The 20,613-nt window shown below is 41.9% G+C and overlaps 1 protein-coding gene across 7 annotated transcripts in view; it reads right to left on the reverse strand.

The window, feature by feature from the left end:
• Nucleotides 1–419: 419 nt before the first annotated feature.
• RUFY3 (RUN and FYVE domain containing 3) overlaps nt 420–20,613 on the reverse strand; it is a 76,536-nt gene continuing 56,342 nt past the window's right edge. For 3 of the 7 annotated variants that reach the window (XM_045284036.1, XM_013004847.3, XM_004703182.4), the window contains 11 exons: nt 20,133–20,202; nt 19,116–19,208; nt 17,590–17,673; nt 14,248–14,415; nt 13,480–13,577; nt 9,265–9,384; nt 8,048–8,138; nt 6,690–6,754; nt 4,103–4,130; nt 3,257–3,328; nt 420–788 (listed from right to left, as the gene is read on the reverse strand). In XM_045284036.1, the coding sequence (XP_045139971.1) occupies nt 645–788; nt 3,257–3,328; nt 4,103–4,130; nt 6,690–6,754; nt 8,048–8,138; nt 9,265–9,384; nt 13,480–13,577; nt 14,248–14,415; nt 17,590–17,673; nt 19,116–19,208; nt 20,133–20,202 (1,033 nt within the window). In that variant the 3' untranslated portion in view covers nt 420–644. The other 4 variants (XM_004703183.4, XM_004703184.4, XM_045284035.1 and 1 more) reach the window with 3 other exon arrangements.

Genomic DNA, 20,613 nt, shown 5'->3' on the forward strand with positions numbered 1-20,613 from the left:
TCCCCACCAGGATTTCAGCACTTCCTCTTTGTTACGTTCCCCTTGATCCTGCCCTACCATTACACCCACACCCCCCACCCCACCCCGAGTTTGGGTTCACAGTTTGGTAGAGATCATTTCAAGAGGTAGTTAATGGGAGTTGAAGAGGAAATAATCTTTATATCTAGCAGCACCTGGGGAAATATGTAATATCTATCATTTTGATTTCAGTTAACAGCAATCTTTCCCCTCTGAATATGCAAATATAACAGGGAGATGATCAGTTTCTTTTTTCTTCTTAACTGCTTGGACCTCTCTCCTTCTCTTCTATTACAGCTCCCCAAGTACTAGCACTAGTCATACAATTGACAGCCCTCCCAGGGCTATGCTACGCAGAAAACCCTTCAAAGTTGGGTTATTTACATTTAAAGAAGAAAGGCTGAACTGAGAAATTTTTATTCATACAGTCATTAGGAAAAACAAGCAAATCTTCCGGCATCCCCCAACTGCTGCTCTTTCTCCCTGGAGCTGATGTATTAAAATAATTCCTCTCTATCTTGACTGCAAGGACTGGACTCGAGGGAGTCGTGCTATCTTGCATGACATTTATGCAGACGCCAGGCCTGCATCAAAGTCCTGGTCCAGGTAGGGCCTGGGCACCTGCCTTACGATGGGCTGGTGGAATACTGCTTCATCAGATGCTTGTGGCAGGGATTGCACACTCGCTCGGGTTTGATACTTGAAGGAAGAGGCAGTTCATGAGTCGAACAGGCATCGCAGAAGGTTCTTTTGCAGTTCTTACACTCACTCTACGAGGAGGAGAGGAAGTTAGATGGGAAAGGGCAGAGGAGACGGGGAGAGTGAGGCATGAGCTGTAAATGGGAAAATATGGTAAATGCTCAATGTCTAATCAAGGACGGACTGTTTACTGTGTGCCAGATAGCAGCCAACTAAAGAAAGATTTAAAGGCAGAAAAGCAGCAATATTGAGAACAGGCATTCCATGACTTATTTGCCTACAGAATTCATTGCATATTCCGTTTCCTGTACTTACTAGGGAAACACACACACACACACACACACACACACACACACACACACACACACTGCCCTTGAGTAGATTCTGACAGCCTCCTCTTCCTCGTGTGAAAGGACTGGTGGGTTTAAATTTCCTATCTTATGGTTAGCAGCCCAATGTTTGGCCAAGGTGCCACCCAGGCCATATTCATTTTGAATTTGAATTAATTCTAAAAATGAGGGCAGTGGTAGTTCTGTGACAGAATCCCTGCCTTCCATGCTGCAGATCCCTGGCTAAGCGTCTCAAGTGCAGCTACCACTGCCAGTGGAGGCTTGGGTACTGTTTTAATGCTGAATAGGTTTCAGCGGGTGCTTCCAGACCAAGACAGACTAGAAAGAAAAACCCGGTCATCTTACTTGCAAAACTCAGCCAGTGAAAATACTCTGGATCGCAATGGCCTATGCCACAGTGCATGGGGTCTCCATGGTGGGGAATGGATGTCAGTTCACAGCAACAGGGCTGCAATGAGTTTTCAAGTATCTGCACATACTCTGACCTAGCAGTGGATAGCCCAGGATGAAAACATTTGCTGTACATGAACTGAAACTATAAATCCTAATATGCTCAATGTTCTCCTGTCTTGCTGTTTATGAGTCTGTGCCCTGTAGCAGGAGCACTCGGCTTCCGTTATGCTGATACTAAGGAAAGTGGCCGTTTGAGCATTTTGAATCTTCAGGAGCTAAATGCTGGGAGAGCATCATGGCAGGGTGACTGGCAAGCCCAGAACCACAAAACACACTGCCACAAGTTGATTCCAACTCACAGTGTTTCTGTGGACAGAGGAGCAGAGCTCCTTCGGATTCCTTCGACAGGAGCTCTTTGTGGGAGGAGGAAGCCTCTTCCTCCCGGGGAACAGCTGGCGGGTTCAAACTGCTGCCCACCACAGTACCAGGGCTCCTGGACGCAGGACTAAGAGTCCTGACCAAAAAGACTCCCAAAGTGCAATTGCCCCTGTGAAATTTGAGCCCAAAGAGTTCAGCCTAAACCATTTCTGAGTGTGGCTTGCACGCAGGGGATCTGAAGGCCGGGGGACTCTTCCTCTGGACATACTGAAGTCAGTTGGCATGACCAACTGAAGAGAAAAGCCGGATTCAGAGGAGCAGTTTCTTCTATTTGAGAACTTACTTCTATTAACAGCTCTCAATTGTGTAAAGTTTTACTTGTTAAAATTCAGCCTTCTCACAGATTGTCATTGGAATTGCAGTTTGGAATTTGGGCCTATCTCCTGTTTTCCTAGGTATTCTTTTCTTATCCTCACTGGTCTGTTAAACATCTAGTATATAATCCTTAGCGTGAGGATAGCTAGCCTGTGTCTCACTTGCATGGACATGTTGCAGACAGCCAATCCCTAGAGAAGGACATCGTGCCTGGTAAAGCAGGAAGTCAGCAATAAAAAACGGAAACCCCCAATGAGAGGGGCTCACGTGGTGGCTGCACCAATGGGCTCAAATACAGCACCAGCCGGGAGGATGGCACCGCACAGGGCAGCGCTTCATTCTGTTGTACAAGGGTCACTATGAGTCAGGACGGTGTCACGGGCACCCAACAACAAACTGAGCGGGCTTCAAAAAGTCCGGGGAGGATTTCATTATCCAGGAGCTTTGTGAAGCCCCCTCACTTATGACGAGGCTGAGGATGCACCTAGATGCTGGAGGGGACTTTGGAAAGCATCTCACAGATGCAGTTACCAAACACACATACTAAAGGCCTGCTTTCATTTCTGCCTGCTTCTCGGAGCACAGACTGGGAAGGTGCCCATGTCAACATTCGTGGGGCAAGTAAGTGGTCTAGTGGGGGCAGCTTCTTCCTCCAGGGGTGATTTCCCCCAGGAACTAAAGAAGCTCCTTCCCCAGACCTATCTTTTGTGTTGTAAGATGGATGGGGGCACGGGAAGAAGCCTCCACATTGAAGTCCGTCAGGATGGAATCCTGGCTTTACCACTTGCTGCTTATGTAGGCTGGGAAATGTACTTCACGTCTCTGAGCCCACACAAAGGTCATGAGCCTTCTAAGAACAGAGACTTGGCCTAGTTTCTTCATTACTGTGCCACCAGCACACAGAACTGCTCCCTCTGTTGTCTCCCTGCTCTGCCCTGGGAAGACCCGCGAGCTACACTGGGGAAGTCTGTTCTCCCCTAAAAGGGACTGGGGCAATACTGGACCTCTCTGTGAAGAAGCTGCTCAATTCGCACCACAGTTACCTTTTTCACGCTGCCACCATCTTCCTGGCAGAGATGACACACCTGTGGTTTTTCAGAGAGGAGACGTGCATCCTAAACCACACAGGCAGCCCGTTAGTTTCCCGTGGCCCCAGGAATATGCGTACTTTCAGAGTATGCATATAGGTTACATGCTTAATAAAAGCACACCCCAGATTACCTGCATATGAAAGAAACAAATTACAAATAATCCCAGCACCTTGGTGCAAATCATAATCCTATCATGATTGTTCCAGCTCTTTTAATTTTTATAGTAAAATAAAATGCAATGTTTATTTACAAAAAGAAAGCGAAAGCATACAGAAGTAGAAAGTGGAACGTTTAAATGTAATAAAAAGAGAAGTGGTGCTCTCCTTCCTGTTTCACTTTCCCCTTGATGGGGAATGCAAAGCACAGGACTCCACTTGATAGCCTAGCAACCAACCGCATCGTGGTGACTCAGACGGAGGAGCCTTTATCATCTTCCTCGAGGGACTGGCAAATACTGTATGCTACTGGCAGAGCTGGTTGTACCACTGAATTTTTTACTTCTCAGCAATCAGAAAGCTGTTTTGGATTTTTCACCTTCCCCAGTTGCTGTACGGGGAAGCCAAGGCAAAGGGGACAAAGAGAGCCCTGCTAGGTCCCACATGAGGAGTGGGGACAGCTGTTTCCTTGGGAAGTGGTTCCAAGCAGTGAGAGCTGCAGGCTCATTAGCACCCTGGTGAAGGGCAGTAAGCAAAGACCTGGCTTTCACCCACCTCCCCGCCTCTGCCCTGTTTACTGGCTACGCATGATCCAGCCAACTTCACCCTCCAGCAAGGTGTTTAGAACAGAAGGTTTGGTTACCTGTTGGTCCCCATAGTGAGACTGCAGCCTAAAATGGAGAGGCAGAAACAGTGACAGTTAAGGTGCTGCATTTCCATGATGCTATCTCGGTTCACAGAGACCTGTGCCTGTGGGTTTCTGAGACCACACTTTTCACGGAGTAGACAGCCTCATCTTTCTCCCCTCGGAGTGGCTGGTGGATCTTAACTGCTGACTTGCAGTTAGCAGCTCAACGCATACCACTACCAGCACTCCTTTGCTTTTATGAAGGCCCTACATTCGTAGCTACTTTTAATAACCAAACGAAATCTGAAGAGGATTTTTGCTTTTGTGAAAAGCGGCAGGCAGTGGAACTTGTGTTCAACGTTTGCGAGTACCACGAGCAGCAATGTGGCTGGCCTCTCCAGGCCCTTCCTTGGAAACGACGGTCAGCATCGCAGACACCATGCCACCATGCTTTGAACTCTGTCTGTGAACCAGGGCTTTGAATTCTGATTCAAGTTCAGCCCCTTCCTGAGTTTGCCTTCCTACCCAGATATGGACGGAATCGGACCGTACGTTTGAACAAGATCCCCAGGGGACTCCTGTGTACGTATTGGCCTGGATGTCAGTGTACATTCTGACTTAGTGTGGTCCGAGGTGGAAATGCAAATTCCCAGCTGGGAGTGGAACTGGAAGAAACTGCTTTGAAGCCCTGCTGTTATTTTAGCTTTTATGTGTTATCTGGTGTGATTTAGTAGGCTATATTTTGGAGTCTGGGAAGGTGCAAAAGTTTCCCATTGAAATGAATCATAATTTCTTCTTCACTTCATTTTGGCTTTTGAAAGGTCTCATCGGGATGCCCTACTTTCTGGAAGTGGGGGACCCAGTACCTGCACAATCAGCCTACACACGTGAGACGGTGTGAGTTTTCTTCTCCAGCAGCTACTGTGCTCCGGCTGACACACTCCCTCATTCTTAAGGCATCAAATCCTGGGCCGGGGTGGGTGTTAACAATGTTTACTGTCTACTTTTCTCAAAACCTCGCTTTCCTGATCATTAATCTCCTTTATTTTTTTAATGCAGCAGCACGATGCAACATTTTGCTGCCTGCTAAAACAACGGTCAACGGTGAACTACCTCAAAATGGACTTTATGCAGATAAGCAAACGGAACCCAGTGAAGCTGAGAGAGAGCCTGAGAGAGAAGAGACGGGGACAAGAGAGGATGTACTTGATGGGCGGCTGCTTTCCACAGGGCACGGAGGTGAAACCAAGGCAGACTCGAGGACACTGAAGAAAGGGGTCTGTACACTTAAGAACTGGGGTTCTATTCTTTTGGAATACCAATGTTATTAGAGCTTCACTTCTGAGCACTAGGTTTGCAGAAGGCGCTGACTGACAGTGACAGCCCCAAATCCATCTGAGTCTCTACACTGAAGATTAAGCCTCCGCTGAATTCCTTCTGATCTGTCCCAGGATGCAGATAATATTGCTCTCAGGCAGAGTGCATTGAACATAGGACTTCCTCCAGCCAGCCCAGGGAGGGCCAGTCTCTTTTGGGGGCTTTGCCTGGGTATGTCCTACATAGACAGCACTACACTGGAGAAGTACAGGGGTTCGCGTGGTCATGAGTCATGTCCTATCAGTCATGCCCTGACAGTCTTGATTAAAAGGCCCTGGACCAACCTTTAAAAAAATTTTTTTAAGCGTTTTATTAGGGGCTCATACAACTCTCATCACAATCCATACACACATCAATTGTGTAAAGCACATTTGTACATTCATTGGCCTCATCATTCTCAAAACATCTGCTCTCCACCTAAGCCCCTGGCATCAGCTTCTCATTTTTCCCCTCCCTCCCCGCTCCCCGCTCCCTCATGGACCCTTGATAATTTATAAGTTATTATTTTGTCATATCTTGCCCTGTCCGACGTCTCTCTTCACCCACTTTTCTGTTGTCCGTCCCCCAGGAAGGAGATCACATGTAGATGCTTGTAATCGGTTATCCCTTTCCAACCCGCCCTCGCCCTGGACCAATCTTGTAAGCAATTCTATCTAGCATAATTACACATCCTAATCATGCCCCCCTTCCTGCTTCTGAGTTCCACCTTTAACTATGATATATTGATCTGCCACCAAATATGAATTTGTGATGGTTTCCTTTGTCCCATGCCTTATTTAACAAGCATCCTGACTGAGAATCCTTGGATGCCATTATGACCTTCGGCTAATGACCTCCCTTATCCAAATGAGGTCTTTGTCCGTTTTAAGACTTAACAAAATTTCTCTGAAATTATACTTGAGATTGAGGTCCCTTTTGTACTCTACAACACAATCTAGTAAAGATTAATAATAATATCTTAAGTGATAATCAGAGTTTGGATATGAATCAGGGAAGAATTGGAATGATAGAGGGATTACCACTTCTACAGAAGGGACCAATAAGTTTGGCTTGATCTGCGTTAACTGCTTTGTTATTTAGTCACACTCCCTTCAAATGGCCTTTTTGCTGGCATCATGTTAACGTTACAGCAGTCAGCACCTGGTCTGTGTTCGGGCCAAGCAACCTCAAACGCCCCTACTCCCCACCCTCCGCAGAGAACCAGAAAGCTCTGTTAATACTTGACCTGTGACTTTCTTCAAGGGACTTTTTCCGGTGAGCATTTTCTTCTGGAGTTTTGTGCTTCCCATCCTGCCACAAGAAAACAGCCCGATTTACTACTTACTCGGAATTTTAAACAATGGTGATGCTGTAGACATTTGCTTTTGTGTGGTATGTTTGGGTATTCAGCTAAGTAGCTTTTATAAAAATTAGAGATATTTTTTTTTTAACTTAAAAATCATTTAATTGGGGGCTCTTACAACTCTTATCACAATCCATACATCCATTCATTGTGTCAAGCACATTTGTACATTTGTTGCCATCATCATTCTCAAAACATTTGCTTTCTACTTGAGCCCCTGGTAGCAGCTCCTCATTTTTACCCCTCCCTCCCAGTCACACCCCCCATGAGCCCTTAATAATTGATAAATTATTATTATTTTGTCACCTCTTAGACTGTCTGAGGTAGAGATCAAACTTTGAAGGCTGTTTCTTCATTCTCTACTCCAAGTAGTTCAGTTTTTTAATAAACTATTCTAACAGACAAAGCATTTTTGGAGTAGATCATTTTAATTCCTGAGATTAAAATTTGGAATTAGTCCCATTTACTTGCAGATAAAGGGCTCAAGATATCAGCTACTTCCTCGGAGAAAGAATTCCACTCCCTTAGGTAAAATTCTGAAAAGGTGATCAAAATGTGCATGGCTGAGGACACGCCCAGCACTGTGTGACCCTGTGGACACTCTGTCAACTAGATGTCCACTGGCACACCAACTGCTACAGCCTGTACACGCAGGGTGTTGTTTGCACTTAAGACTCTAAGCCCTGTCTTGCTGGATAAACTTTCATGGTTGCCGCCTGCCCAGCTGCTTCCAAGTGTGGAATGTGTGTCCTCCCTTATCCTAAGGTCTATCCCTTAGGCCTCTCAAGGGTCATGAAAGGGAGTTGTCAATGCATTATAAGGCTTCAAAATGTTGATGGGAAAAAATGGGATAAGAAGAAAATGTGAAAATTCTGCTGTGGAGGAACTGAGGATTGGGAGGGATTATTATAGCCCAGAATTAAAATTATTTCAGTCAGCACGAGTCTGAGAAACACACTTTTTTCCCCTACGATATCAAAGATACTCTTCCTTAACAAATCAAAAGGGATAAAAGGGCCAGGAAAATCATGGTTCTTAAAATCCCCCTTTCCAAACGGAATCAAGCTAGAGAGCGACTGCAGGGCCAACTCAGACTCCAGCCTGCCTCCCAGGCATGTGCTCTCCCTCTGGGGCTGCCACTGTAGACAGGAAGGCCAAGGCCATGGAGTAATGGAGTATGTGCCCCACAAAAGCACACTGGGGGGGCCTATGTAAATGAGCAAGAGGATAACAAGTGTTACCATTTGGGGCTCTGTCTTCAGTGGACCCTTTCCTGGAAGGCTTCTGTTTTGTAACCTTCTTTCCTGTTTTAGTTCCAACTCAAGCTGGTTCCTGGAGTGGATGGAAGAGTTAAAGGGTGAAAATTTGTATTTCTAGACTCATATTCTCTGAAGAATGCCAATTCCTTTTCTTAAAGCTTAAGTATTTTTTTATACTTGATTAATAAGTTAAAAGATATACAGAAATCCAAAATTAAAAGCATTAAAATACAATATAATGAAACATTAAAGTACAATAAAATAAGCCCAATAGCTTAACACTAAAATATACAAAACATGCTAAATCTTTCTTGGATGATTAAGAATCACTCTAGGGTCTCATAGACTTAAGAGTTGACACTTAAAGTCAGAATATTTGATATTCCTTTGTCAACTATTAATAGAGAGTTGCTCTCAACTAAATGCCAAATTACCGTAACTGAAAGGCAGTATTTACAAATTTTCATCAAGATATAATATAAAAGTACTAATACTAACACCCCATTTTATATACATTAGCTGGTCTCTCTTTCTAATTATGCATTCAACCCCAGTTACAACCTCGGCGATTCAACACAAAGGCCTATTTGTTTGAAGTCCATAGTTTCAGCATGAAAGTGAGTCTCATTTGAGATATAATCCTCGGAACCAAAAGAGGCAGGCTTTCAAATTAGAGCATCCCCTTATTAGCTTAACTGTGTGAATACTGTGAAATTTAACCCCTCTAAACCTTAGAGAATCTTGGTGGCATAGTGGGTTAAGAGTCGGGCTGCTAACCTCAAGGTTAGCAGTTTGAAACCACCAGCCACTCTGTGGAACAAGATGCAGGTTTCTGCTCCCTCTGCTCTGTCCTATAGATGGGCTCGCTATGGGTCAGAATGGACTCGGACAGGGAGTTCAATCAAACTGGAGTTTCATCTGAAAGTGGGGACAGTAATATCACCCAGTAATATAGCTGATAGGAGGACATTGTGAGGATGTATGAAAAATGCTTCACAAACATCTGGCACACAGCACAAAGCCACTGATGAGCTTTGGGGCATGTTGGTACACGTGAGGTTTCTGAATTCTAACTCCAGAAAAAGGTCACTACTAATCACTGAGAGGGCTGCCAGTCCTGGGACTCTCCCTGGCCCTCCCTGATGCCTCTGGCATTACCAGGACCACCACCCTGCCAGCGGAAGCTGCCCTCTCTTCACCGCTGCCTGGTGAGCGCGTCCAGCTCCAGCTGCAGACTGTTGATCTTGTCTCCGAAGTCCTGCTTGAAGAGCCGGTTGTCCAACTCAGCAGACTGGCGGCCTCGCTCAGCCTGGCGCAATCTGGATGTGAGCCACATGAACTTGTGATAAAAAATAAAAGCCATGGTGGGGAGGAAGACCAAGTTCACAACATAAAATAAAACAACCCAAGGAAGGAAGTTAGGAGAGACAGACAGAAAAATGTTGTAAGACTAAGGGGAAGAAATTATGAAGGGGTGGTGGTGGAGAAAGATGTTGAGGAAACATTCTAAGGATAAGCAAGATGAAGGTGAACCAGGCAGAAGAAAAGCTGATTTTCCAATTTTTTTATTATTATTATTCTATCACTACAGTTTACAGCCATTAGATGATAAACAATAAAACATCACGTTTTAGAAAATCCATATCCAAAGCCAACCTCAAGTACACAACAATTTAAGTTAAGTCCACTTTTTTTGGCTTGTTTTTATTTCCTAACAGGTTTGATACTTTCCATTTCTGTCTTACACACATTAACTAGAACTTGCAAATGGGTAGCTACCTTCTTATAAGTGGAATTAGAACATTTCTCTGGTCCTTTCCCTAAACCACAAGTAGTAAATCATAGGACGATATACATTAACCTGCACCCCGGCTCTGGGTTACAGGTAAGGAAAAACCTTGGTCGGTTTGGCCGTGCGGTGCGTGACCAAGTGGACAGACTAGGCGGCGCTGGGCCTGTACAGGATTCCTGACCACGTGCTCTGGACAAGTCTGAGCAATGAGGCTTTCCTGCATCTCCTACGGCTTTGCCCCTCTAAAGAAGCCGCTCTCGAGAGTGAGACAGCTGGGGCTGTCTTTAATAGAATGTGGAAGCATGCTATGCGCAGTCTTCCATTTCAAAAGTTTCATTTTGGTGTTTGAGCATTCTTTCCAGATGCTCATAGAAAGGCAACTCATTAGCTGATGTAGGTATGAATGCAGTAAGAGGTACAATTGTATAGGTGCAAAATTATCATAACTGAAAAAACCTCAAGAGCCGAGGATCTTCCATAAACTTGGTCTGCACATTATGTTCTTTGACTTGACTCGGGTTCAAGTCTGTGCAAGGACTATAAAAAAGCACACACGAAACCCACCTCACTCTTATTCTGGTTTTGCCAAGAAGGTGATAGGGATTTCAAAAGCTGGAAGCCAAGGGGTTACCTTCGTCCCCATCTAAGCAGCTGAAATGCTGCAAGTCACACCAGCATGAGAGAAAAAGCTAGTGTTTCGCCAAGACTTTCAGAGGGCAGGAAGGCTGTGGCAACCCTGCCGGCCCCCAGTTAAGTTGTTAAAAACAATCAAAGTATGTAAAGGTTTACTTACAACCTAAAGCTTAGAAAGGGTTAGATTTAGAGTCACTTAGAAAAAGAAGCCCTGCTAATATTGCTTGTAGGTATCTAAGGGAAATCTTGACTTTTTAGACTAATTAATAATAAAGAATACAAGTTTACAACTTATCTATTTTGAAATGCATTTCTAATAATCAGATTATTATTTTTTCCCCAGAAAAAAAAAGTAACAGAAACTCTTAAATAAATGTTTCCAGCAAGGATTGACAGGCAGGAAACCATTACTCATGTCTATACCTTGCCTCTTTAATGCAATAGAAAAACAAAATAGATTTTTTAAATGGATAGTCTGTTTATGTAAAGGAGTATTTTTATTCATTTTTTTACTCTGAGCTATCTAAATAGAAAGAAGTACAGAAAAATAACAAGAGCAGAGGTAGAAGATGGGAAATAATAAGGTTTACACACGTGTTCACATTATTATGCTATTATAAATTACCTAGTCACTAACTTTGTGTACTTTAAATAAATGTAAAGAAGCGGGGTTATTGTTGTTGTTGTGTTGCTTTTTTTAAAAAATTATGCCCATAATCAATTTTATAACATTTTCTTCATCCTGTTGTGTTGTGATTTCCTCAAGTCACTAAGAAAAAAAAGTTGCAAGCAATCCTGGCTACTGAGAATAAAAATGTAGGGGCATGAAATACTAAATCCTTGGCTTGGGAATCAACCTATGCAACAAAGAAGTGAGGTAATGACTAAGACACACAGAGCCACTTTAGAGAAGTCCAAGTTCACAAGGTATTCACCTCCAGTTCATTATCTTGCAAGGTTGAACCAGTTGACTGATAAGAGTCATGAACAATGCACCTAGAATTTGATATTGTCAGGATTGAGTTGTAAGGGTCTCAATAAATCTATACAGGACTTCAATTCTTTAGGTGTTTTTCTTTCTTTCTTTCTTCTCCCATGATTTATTGATTGGTCAACTCAGAAATAATTTCACATTGTCTATATGGCATTTAGTCAGGTACTTACACCAAATTTTCTAATTCTGGGGAGACAAGTGAAAAAAGAAAGAAAACCAATGAAACAAACACAACCCAATCGACAGATCCAAGTGGTTGGTTAAAGTCCAGCAAATTCCCAGTCAACTTTCAGCGACATTTTACAGAACCAGAGCTTAAACATAATTGATTTTCAGGTTTCTTCCTTCTATAATTAAGTCGTGATGTTGGACTTGCACTGCCCGACTGAAAATAGCCTAGTGATGTTTGGGGATCAGTTTATTTGCTGCACTATTTAAGGTTTTTGCCTGTTTCACCAAATCCTTTTCACTAAATTAATAAAATCAAAACAAAAAAGGAGTGATAGAAGGGTGAGAAAATGGACAAAAAAAGAAAGACAAAAATAGCATGAGATCAAGTCAGCTACATAATACTCAATGAAATAAGTAATTACTTTAGTTCTGTTTGCTTTAAATGCCAATTCAAAAAAAACTTGATACATGGCAAAAGCACAATTTCCAACTGACTTGTTAAATCATAAACGTAATTTCTATGGGCAAGTACATATTTTCTTAGATAAGTTTCCTTCCTAGGTAGAGTAATACTTTTTAATTTAGTACCCAAACCAGATATATATGCTTATTAGTTTGTAATCAGCATTCATATGTATAAGAATAATCTCGATACAATACATTATTCATTCATTGATGTAGTCACCAAATGCTTTGATGCTCATGACACCATGGCAGGTCCAATGAGGGGACCTAAACTCATAGTTAACTAACTTCGAGGACCCTAGACTCTCATCAGAAAGGGTTCTACGAGGAGGAGAAAGAGAGGCGCCCACGTGCTATGCACTAAGACCGCAGGAACCCAACGAGGACAGAACATCCCTAGCTGGGAAGAGAAGTCAATGGCAGCTTTGAGGAGATGGGGTTTGAGGCTGAATGTAACAAATGTACTTGAACACTTAAAGAGTGGGGAATAGACGGGGATTGCTAATCAGTGGAACTATTAGGAAAGGCCTGAATGGGGAAAGTAGAAAAAAATGTCCAGGTACCAATAAGTAGTTTAATTCTGCTCAAATGCAAACAAACAAGCAGTGACCAGTGGGTATTAAAGGTGGCAATACAGGCTGGCATTAGATGCCAGGCTTCACTCAGTCTTGGAAGTCTCAGTCTTTTCCTTGGCAGCTGAGTCACCAGGAAGAAAAAGGTGGGTTTAGGAAAGCGGAGAAGCAAGAAAACCAACAGAGTAGCTTGGGAGAGGATTTGCTTTGGACACAGTGAATTGTAACAAGTATCTAGCCGACGGTCCCGACGGTCAGAGCAAGGGAAAGACAGATGTAAGAGTTCTGGGTGAGAGGTGACAGTGCAAATCACCCAGCCCCTCTGGAGAAAGTAGACCCACCAGGGAGCTGATAGCGCAGAAAGGAAGGGTCAAGCAGGGAGAAGAGATCCCAAGTAGATCCTGTGCCCCCACATCCCCTCAAGTACCACAGCCGTCAGACTGCAGCAACGGACAGGAGAATCAGACTCACAGACACAAATCTCCAGATCCCTTCAAAATTCATTCTTGTTTTAAATATCCTTCCTCCAACATTCCAAGATTCAGAAATAGGGTTAAGTAAAAGGGTTAAAATTAAAGTTCTTCTTTACAAAACAGTCATGAAAAGCCGACATTTCTTTAAGAATTTTCAGTGACATCATAGAAAAAAAATTTAACTTGTTTTCTTTCTACCAGCACGTGTTCAAGCAGAAAATAATTTTGGTCTATTTTACCAAATGCATGTCATGCTTTTCACTCCGAGACTTCAAGGCCCCACACACCTCATTAAAGCAACAGCACGTCTTTACCTTTGTTCCAGCTGTTTAATGGTAGCAGCCATCTGATTAGTCTTCTCTTCCAAGCGACTGTTTAATTCACTTTTCTGTTTTACTCCTAAGTCTGAACTCTGTTATAGGAAAGAACACAGTGATCTGTACAAAATTCCGAAATACATCACCTCGGTTTTTTGAACTTAGCAGTAAATGAGAAATAGAAATACTTGTGTTTGTGTCAGTTAACTCCCAAATGGATAAAAACCAAAAACACCATTTGTTTAAAATTACTATAGGTGCATGAAGCCTTATAAAAATCAACATCCAAAGGCTCGTTAGTTTATCTTATTTCAGTATAAAATTTAATGATGTATATGTGGGGTTTTCACCAATTTGTAGAAATATAGAATGCAAAGATAATAGATCTTTCCCAAGAACTTTCTGAAGATCCCTTAAAGTTGTCTGCTATCAAAGGTTTACAATTTGGAACCCTACCTAGGGCCAATGGCAATGGGTTTGGTTTGGTTTTGTATGATTCAGCTGGCGTGCTAGGCAGGAAAGGAGAAATTCTCTGATAAAAAAAACCTCTTTTCCCCCATTGTAATTTGAAAAATGACGACAGCTTTCCAGAATAGTAATGCAGGACCCTATGATAGGGAGGTTTCTAAAAGGGCTTATTAGCCATAAAGTGAGATATGACTACGTCCTCTTGCGTTTAAAGGGTGCTTTTTAAGAGCCCCACTTCCCCTGAACCCCACCGCAGTGTTGCGGAGCCAGCAAGGCTCTTCCTCACGGTTGACCTACCTGCAGCTTAAAGGCAAGTTCGTGTTTGAGAGCTCTAAGATCATCCAGTTGCTGCCGCAGAGACACCAGGGCGTCCTGCTTCTCACAGACATCCTTCTCCAGCATCTTCATGGCCATTTCCATTTCCTGTCGCATCCCGATCTGCATCTCCAGCTCTTTTTCAACGTCCTGCCCCCACAGGCAAATACATTGCTTACTCTCTTTCCTCAACTAAGTACAAACTGTAACATTTCACAGTCAAGAGTGGATCACAAACTCTTCACTGAATATTCTAGTGAAGTGCTGTTGGCAAGCACTAGCTTGCAGAAACATTAACAAGAAAGGCAATTAATATAATCATAATAGCATTTGCACATTAAAAAAGCAAATCTCCTAAATGTGCTGGGTCAAAGACAGCACTATTAAATATGTCTAAGATATGCACACACTTGAGGCACTCATCAGATCTTATTAATGTAAGCAATGTTATGTCCGATTATAGAAATACCTACACAAAGCACTACAATAGTCAACCGTTCTCTTAAATTTGGACGCAGTTAATATATTCAAGACCTTAAGAAACTCTGAAAGTGCTTTGGGTTACTAGACTAACATCTCAATGACTGAGGATGGTTACCATGGTCAAGTTTATATTTACTGAGTGTGAAACTCTCTTGGTTTCAGTCATAAAGACTTTCTGAATAAGGAGGTTTTCTGCTTTGTGAAAATATGTTCTTTCAAGGGCTTAAATAGAAACTAAATGTCTATAAAATAGTAATGGCAACACATGTACAAATATGCTTGATACAATTGATGTATGGATTGTTATAGAAGAGCTGTAAGAGCCCCCAATAAAATGATTGTTAAAAAAAAAAGAAAAGATGTTCTTTATTGATAAGGATCTTCTGTGCTCCAGCAACATGTTTTGAATAATTATGTGTGGCTGGACAAACAGACAAAGACCTGAGGTTTTCTGCACCTACTCGGTGCCCGCAGCACACCTAGGACCTGCCTACTTGCTTGGATTCTTTCTTAAAAACATTTACTTTAATCTAAGAGGGATGTAGAAAATTTTATTTAAGAGATTTTATCATGTGCTATTCGAGACACTTCTTTGTACATGTACATGGCACGACAGGAAAGAAATCATACTGCTTATTAAAATGTGACATGTATCATTTCTCAGACTGCCTTATGTGAAGTATTTCTGATCTGATTCACAAATGTATAGAAGGCACATTTTTCAGGGTTGTTAACATGATGTCTTTTCAAAAACCTGAGATTCTGTTCCATACATTGTGAATTTTTATAATAAATTAAGTCCCCCCTTATTTTCGGGCCTGTCCCTACTCTGAGACGCTCTGTCTGTCACAGCATCTGAACTGCAGGAAGAGTGGGTATACTAATCCACTGTGCTCCATTGGCTTCTCAGTGGCCGTGACGTTTCAGAAACGCACCCCCTTTCTACTGAGGGGCTTTGGGTAGATACAAACAGCCTATTTTTAGGTTAGCAGCCAAGTGCTAAACTGTTTGTACTACCATATACCAGTACTCAACTCACTGCCATTGAGTCTCTGCTGACTCACAGCGATCTTACAGGACAGAGTAGAGCGGCCTCTGGGAGTTTCCATACTGTAACTCTTTACGGGAGTAAAAAGCCCCATCTTTCTCCCACGGAGTGGCTGGATGTTTTGAAATGCTGGCCTTCCAGATTGCAGCCGAACTTGCAACCACTCCCCGCCCATGGCTCCTCTATACTAGCACTAGGGAAGTATGAATACACTCATACAGCTATGGAGATAAAAATCTCTCCTCGGATGAGGTGTAGTCCATTACTTAATGTAGCCCTTCTAGCCCCAATCCCTTTTGTGATACCCTCTCAATTCTACCCTCATGACTGTTGTCAGGAGAGATCAGTCCTCAACATGGACTGACACAGTGGCTGTGGGGGGCTCACGCATAAGCACAATGGTGACGAGGGGGTGCAGGAGCGGGCAGTGGTTCGTTCTGTTGTGCGCACAGTGGGTCACTATGGGTCAGGATTCACTCACTGGCACCTAACAACCGTAACGTGTTTGGTAATCCCATTTTGGAGGGAGTTCCATGCTATAAGATTAAGGTGGCGTCTACGGCCATACACATTCAACGCGCCGGTCTCATCTGATCTCGGAAGACGAAGGCGGGGTGTAGCCTTCGTCTCTCACTACTGGAGGGTATGACGTGAGTGTGTCCTGGGTGGAAGGTCTGCGGAAAGACAGTAACCGCACCTTCCCCGAGGCCTTCCCTCTGTGACCTCTGTTTCCCAACTGAGAGTTGACAGAGACCTGCTTTGACTTTCAGACATATTTGGCTTCTGGTCTGATCCCTGCATTTGGCTCGCCTCTGCCTGACCTTCGGGTTTGTGACTTAACAGCCCTGGCAACCATGGGAGCCGTTTCTGTAACGCTGTGGCGTCTCTGTGCCATGCTACAGAGGACACCCTTCAGGGTGAGAGTGAATACCCTGGGGGAGGGAGCAGAGCACTACAGCATCTTGGACAAATTGGGCATTTAGAACATTTTAAATCTCCACCTCCTTGGAACTAGCCTGGAAATAATTATTACACAAGAAATTATTACTACATAGGAATATCATTCTCTAGTATAAATTCATGTATACCTTCTAAAAATACCATAAAACTCATCCTGGATGATACATTTTTCTATTTATGTCTAAGAACAAGAATAAATCTAGAGTAAAGAGCTTAAAAAAACCCCAGCGTACAATTCTACACAAATAACTCTTAGTACTAAGGAAAAGGAGCCTTACAAGGGTACAGATCAGAATCTTTGCAGGGGTGAGGGCTGGGGGTGGGCGAGAGGGCAGATTGCACAGTGAAAAAGTAGATTGTATATACCTAATGTTCTTATAATGCAAAGAATAACGCAAAATAATAAAGATGGGCAGAATCTTACTGGCTGTTTAGAATACTCAAAAAATACATAGAGAAAAGCAATATGGAAAATATGAGTTAAAAAGAATGAGAAACAGTTCTATAAGGGCCATCAAAATTTGGATGAGGGGAGGAAGGGTGGGTTAATAACTAGAAGTACAATGTATTAACCTGGGTGAAGGGGAAGGCAAATAAATAAATTAAATTAAAAAGTATGAGAGAGAGAAAGAACCAGATTAAAACTACCACCAAGTCCAGAACATGTAAACACACACACACACACACACACACACACACACACACACACACACACACAAATGGTTAGAGCAGTATAGATATTCCTGATCCTGGTCTGTAAGACAAAACCTGCAAACAGGCTGTTGTTCCCTTTTAATGTGTTCCTGAATCATTTAGAACTGAGCAAAGATTACCAGTCGTAATTGTGTTTCCTCCTTTAAATGCTTTCTTGCGTCACTCAGTGCTTGCCCTTCTGAAGTTTTGTCTTGCTTAGGACCCTTGAAAAGATCAACAAAAGCACACATGTTTAAGAATTATGTGTTAGTTGACACTACTACTGTTATTTAGTAAGGAAACATGACCGTGCCTAAGTAGGTACGATAATAAAAGAAGACCAAGAAGTTAAAGAAGTCTCGTAAATTTAAATATATACTTTAGTTGAATAAGGAATTTCTTGCCATTTTGTTTCAAATCCTAAGAGAAATTACCAAATTGGGGGCTAGAAGTTTTAAAAATCAGCCTCTAAAAAGAAGATTGCAGTCACTGTAAAATGTGAGTGAGGTCCAAGGGTCAAGTGGTACTCTATTCCTTCTCTAGGCCCTCACACGTGGTCTGATCCAGGGGATGTGAGCTCGAAGTCTGGCAACCAGAAACCTGAGCAGCCACAGTTGTTTTCACAAGGCCCGAGCACTAAAGGCAACTCTGTTATGTGCTCAAAAGTGCCTTCGTCTCCCTTCCCAGCCTGGTTACTGCTCTTACTGTAACAGCAGCCTTAGTAATGGTTGATATCCAGTATACCTAGGCCAAGCGGTTGAAAAGTATGAAGATAAAAGGGCGTGCGCATGGCTATCTTTCTGGAGAAACAACGCTGGCATTAGTATTCTAATGACATACTTGATGTCTAGAGACATCAAGGCAGAAAACGCAATACAAAAACACCCATAGCAATCTGGGGCTATCTAACGAGCGGTTCTAAACCTGTGAGTTATGACCCCTTTGGGGGTCGAATGACCCTTTCATAGGGGTCGCCTGATTAATAACAGTAGCAAAATGACAGTTATGAAGTAGCATGGAAAGTAATTTTATGGTTGGGGGGTCACCACAACATGACGAACTATATGAGAGGGTCGCAGCATTTGGAAGGCTGACCACCGCTCTACAGAGATGCCAGAAGCACCATCGATTTCAGAAGTAGCAGCATGGTTATTTCACACAGGGGTGCTGGTGCTGATAATTCTGATCTTCAGTCATAAAGGGCAACAATACAGCTTCTAATTAAGGTTTGGAATTGTGTAATATGTATAAAATCACAAAAAGTTTATTGTTCAATAAAAGGTTTTGTACATTAAGGGGTTGAATTATCTTTAAAAACCATTTACAATGTACAAATGCGCTTTACACAATTGATGTATGTATGGATTGGGATAACAGTTGTATGAGCCCCTAATAAAATGTTAAAAAAGAAAAATAAATAAATAAATAAATAAATACATTAAAAAAACACACAAAAAAACCATTTACATGGCAACTTTCAGTAGTATTAGATAAATGTCACTTTTTTACAAAGCAAAAACTTGTGTGGTCTAAAAATGGCATATTTAATATAACAAGTATAACATTGAAGTTCAGTACAAATCATTAGTGCATAAAATCAAGTACGTGGATAGTACTAGCATTTTGATATGCTCTATGAATATTTGATAAATACAGTAATATTCACCTTTCGATTGGATTCCAATATGTGGGAGCTTTCCTCTTTAACTCGTTCCATTTCTTCTTGCAAGGTAATAATCCTGTTGTTTGCAACTGCAAGCTGTTAATTATACACAAAAAACTTAAGTCCTTTTATTAAGGAGTTAATAAATATACAGTATAAAATGAGTGTAAAATAACTTATGACCTACAAGATAATTTCAGGTTTGGCTATTCTTAAAAGGAAAGAAAGCTATTGATAAACCCCACAGAAATGTTTTTACAAAGAAAAAAATACTTTTACAGAGAAATTTTGGAAAATATTTTGAGAACAGGTTATATAAAAAACAAAACATAAACATAATGATGATCTCAACAGATGCTCCCCCTCAAAGCAGCTGATGTGCCCAATTGAGATGTAGTCAATTAATTTGGCCCTTGTAGCCACAATTCTTTAGCAATGATGTATTATCACTCTGACTCTGTCTGTGGCTCTAATGCCATTTTAGAAGAAGTTCTCTGGTACACTAATGGAGAGGAGAAGGTGGGATTCAGTCCAGACTTAGTAGAAGGTGTGAACCAAGTCATGTCATTTGACCTTGGAGGCTGCTGGCTATGAGTTGAAGTATAAATTGTTATACTATGAACCTTTTATTTGTAAGTAGGAAAAGTTGGTGTTAATTTAAACATCTATTATGACTAGCAGCGAGACCTATGTTTTATGGGTGACCATTATACCTGGTAGTGCTATCACTGTGCAGATAAGAGCCATGATATACATGGACTGCATGGGAGAAGCTGTTGTGTTTGGGTACATCTGCTGTCCCTTTCTTTGATCTGAACTTTATAATCTTATGGGATCATAGATATATATGAAGTTCGATGTCACATGGCTGTAAATAACTATGCAGGCACATGCCTCAAATGAAAAGTCTGGTCCTTCTATTCCAACATTTCCTAGAAATAATCGGCTCTAATGGTGTATACTATTGTCTTATAATGAAAATTCTGAAAGCTAGTCAAAGAAAATTTCCCAAACACTTACCTCTTCTGTCAGTTTTGTATTAGATTTTTCTAATGCATCTACTTTTGCCTGAAGGTTGTTTACAGTAGCACTGTTAAGAGTAGGGAAAAAAAAGTTTATTGTGAAACAAAGCAATATCCTCAATGCTCCATTTTAAACATTCATTATACTTATTATTTGTTTTATGTCCCCAGTTCCTGAAAGAATTGTGAGCTCTAGAGAAGCTGTGTCTATCTTATTAGCTGCTGTATATTTGCCAATGAAGTGTACATTCAGTAATCATTATCCAGAGAAATGAAACTACTACTGTTAAGATTTAATTATATAAAATAATAATAGCTTAAATGGGTTCCTGCTACGTACCAAACATTCATCTAAACAACCCTGTGTTATGTCTCCCCAATTACAGATAAATTGAGACATAGAAAGGTTAAATAATAGTGTCATGTTCATATTTCATTGTCAATTATAACCATCTTTTTGTCTTCTTAACATTTCTATA

Source organism: Echinops telfairi, unplaced genomic scaffold (assembly GCF_000313985.2).
Source record: "Echinops telfairi isolate 266 unplaced genomic scaffold, ASM31398v2 ScPeMD7_7468;HRSCAF=8506_0, whole genome shotgun sequence".
Lineage (NCBI taxonomy): Eukaryota > Metazoa > Chordata > Mammalia > Afrosoricida > Tenrecidae > Echinops > Echinops telfairi.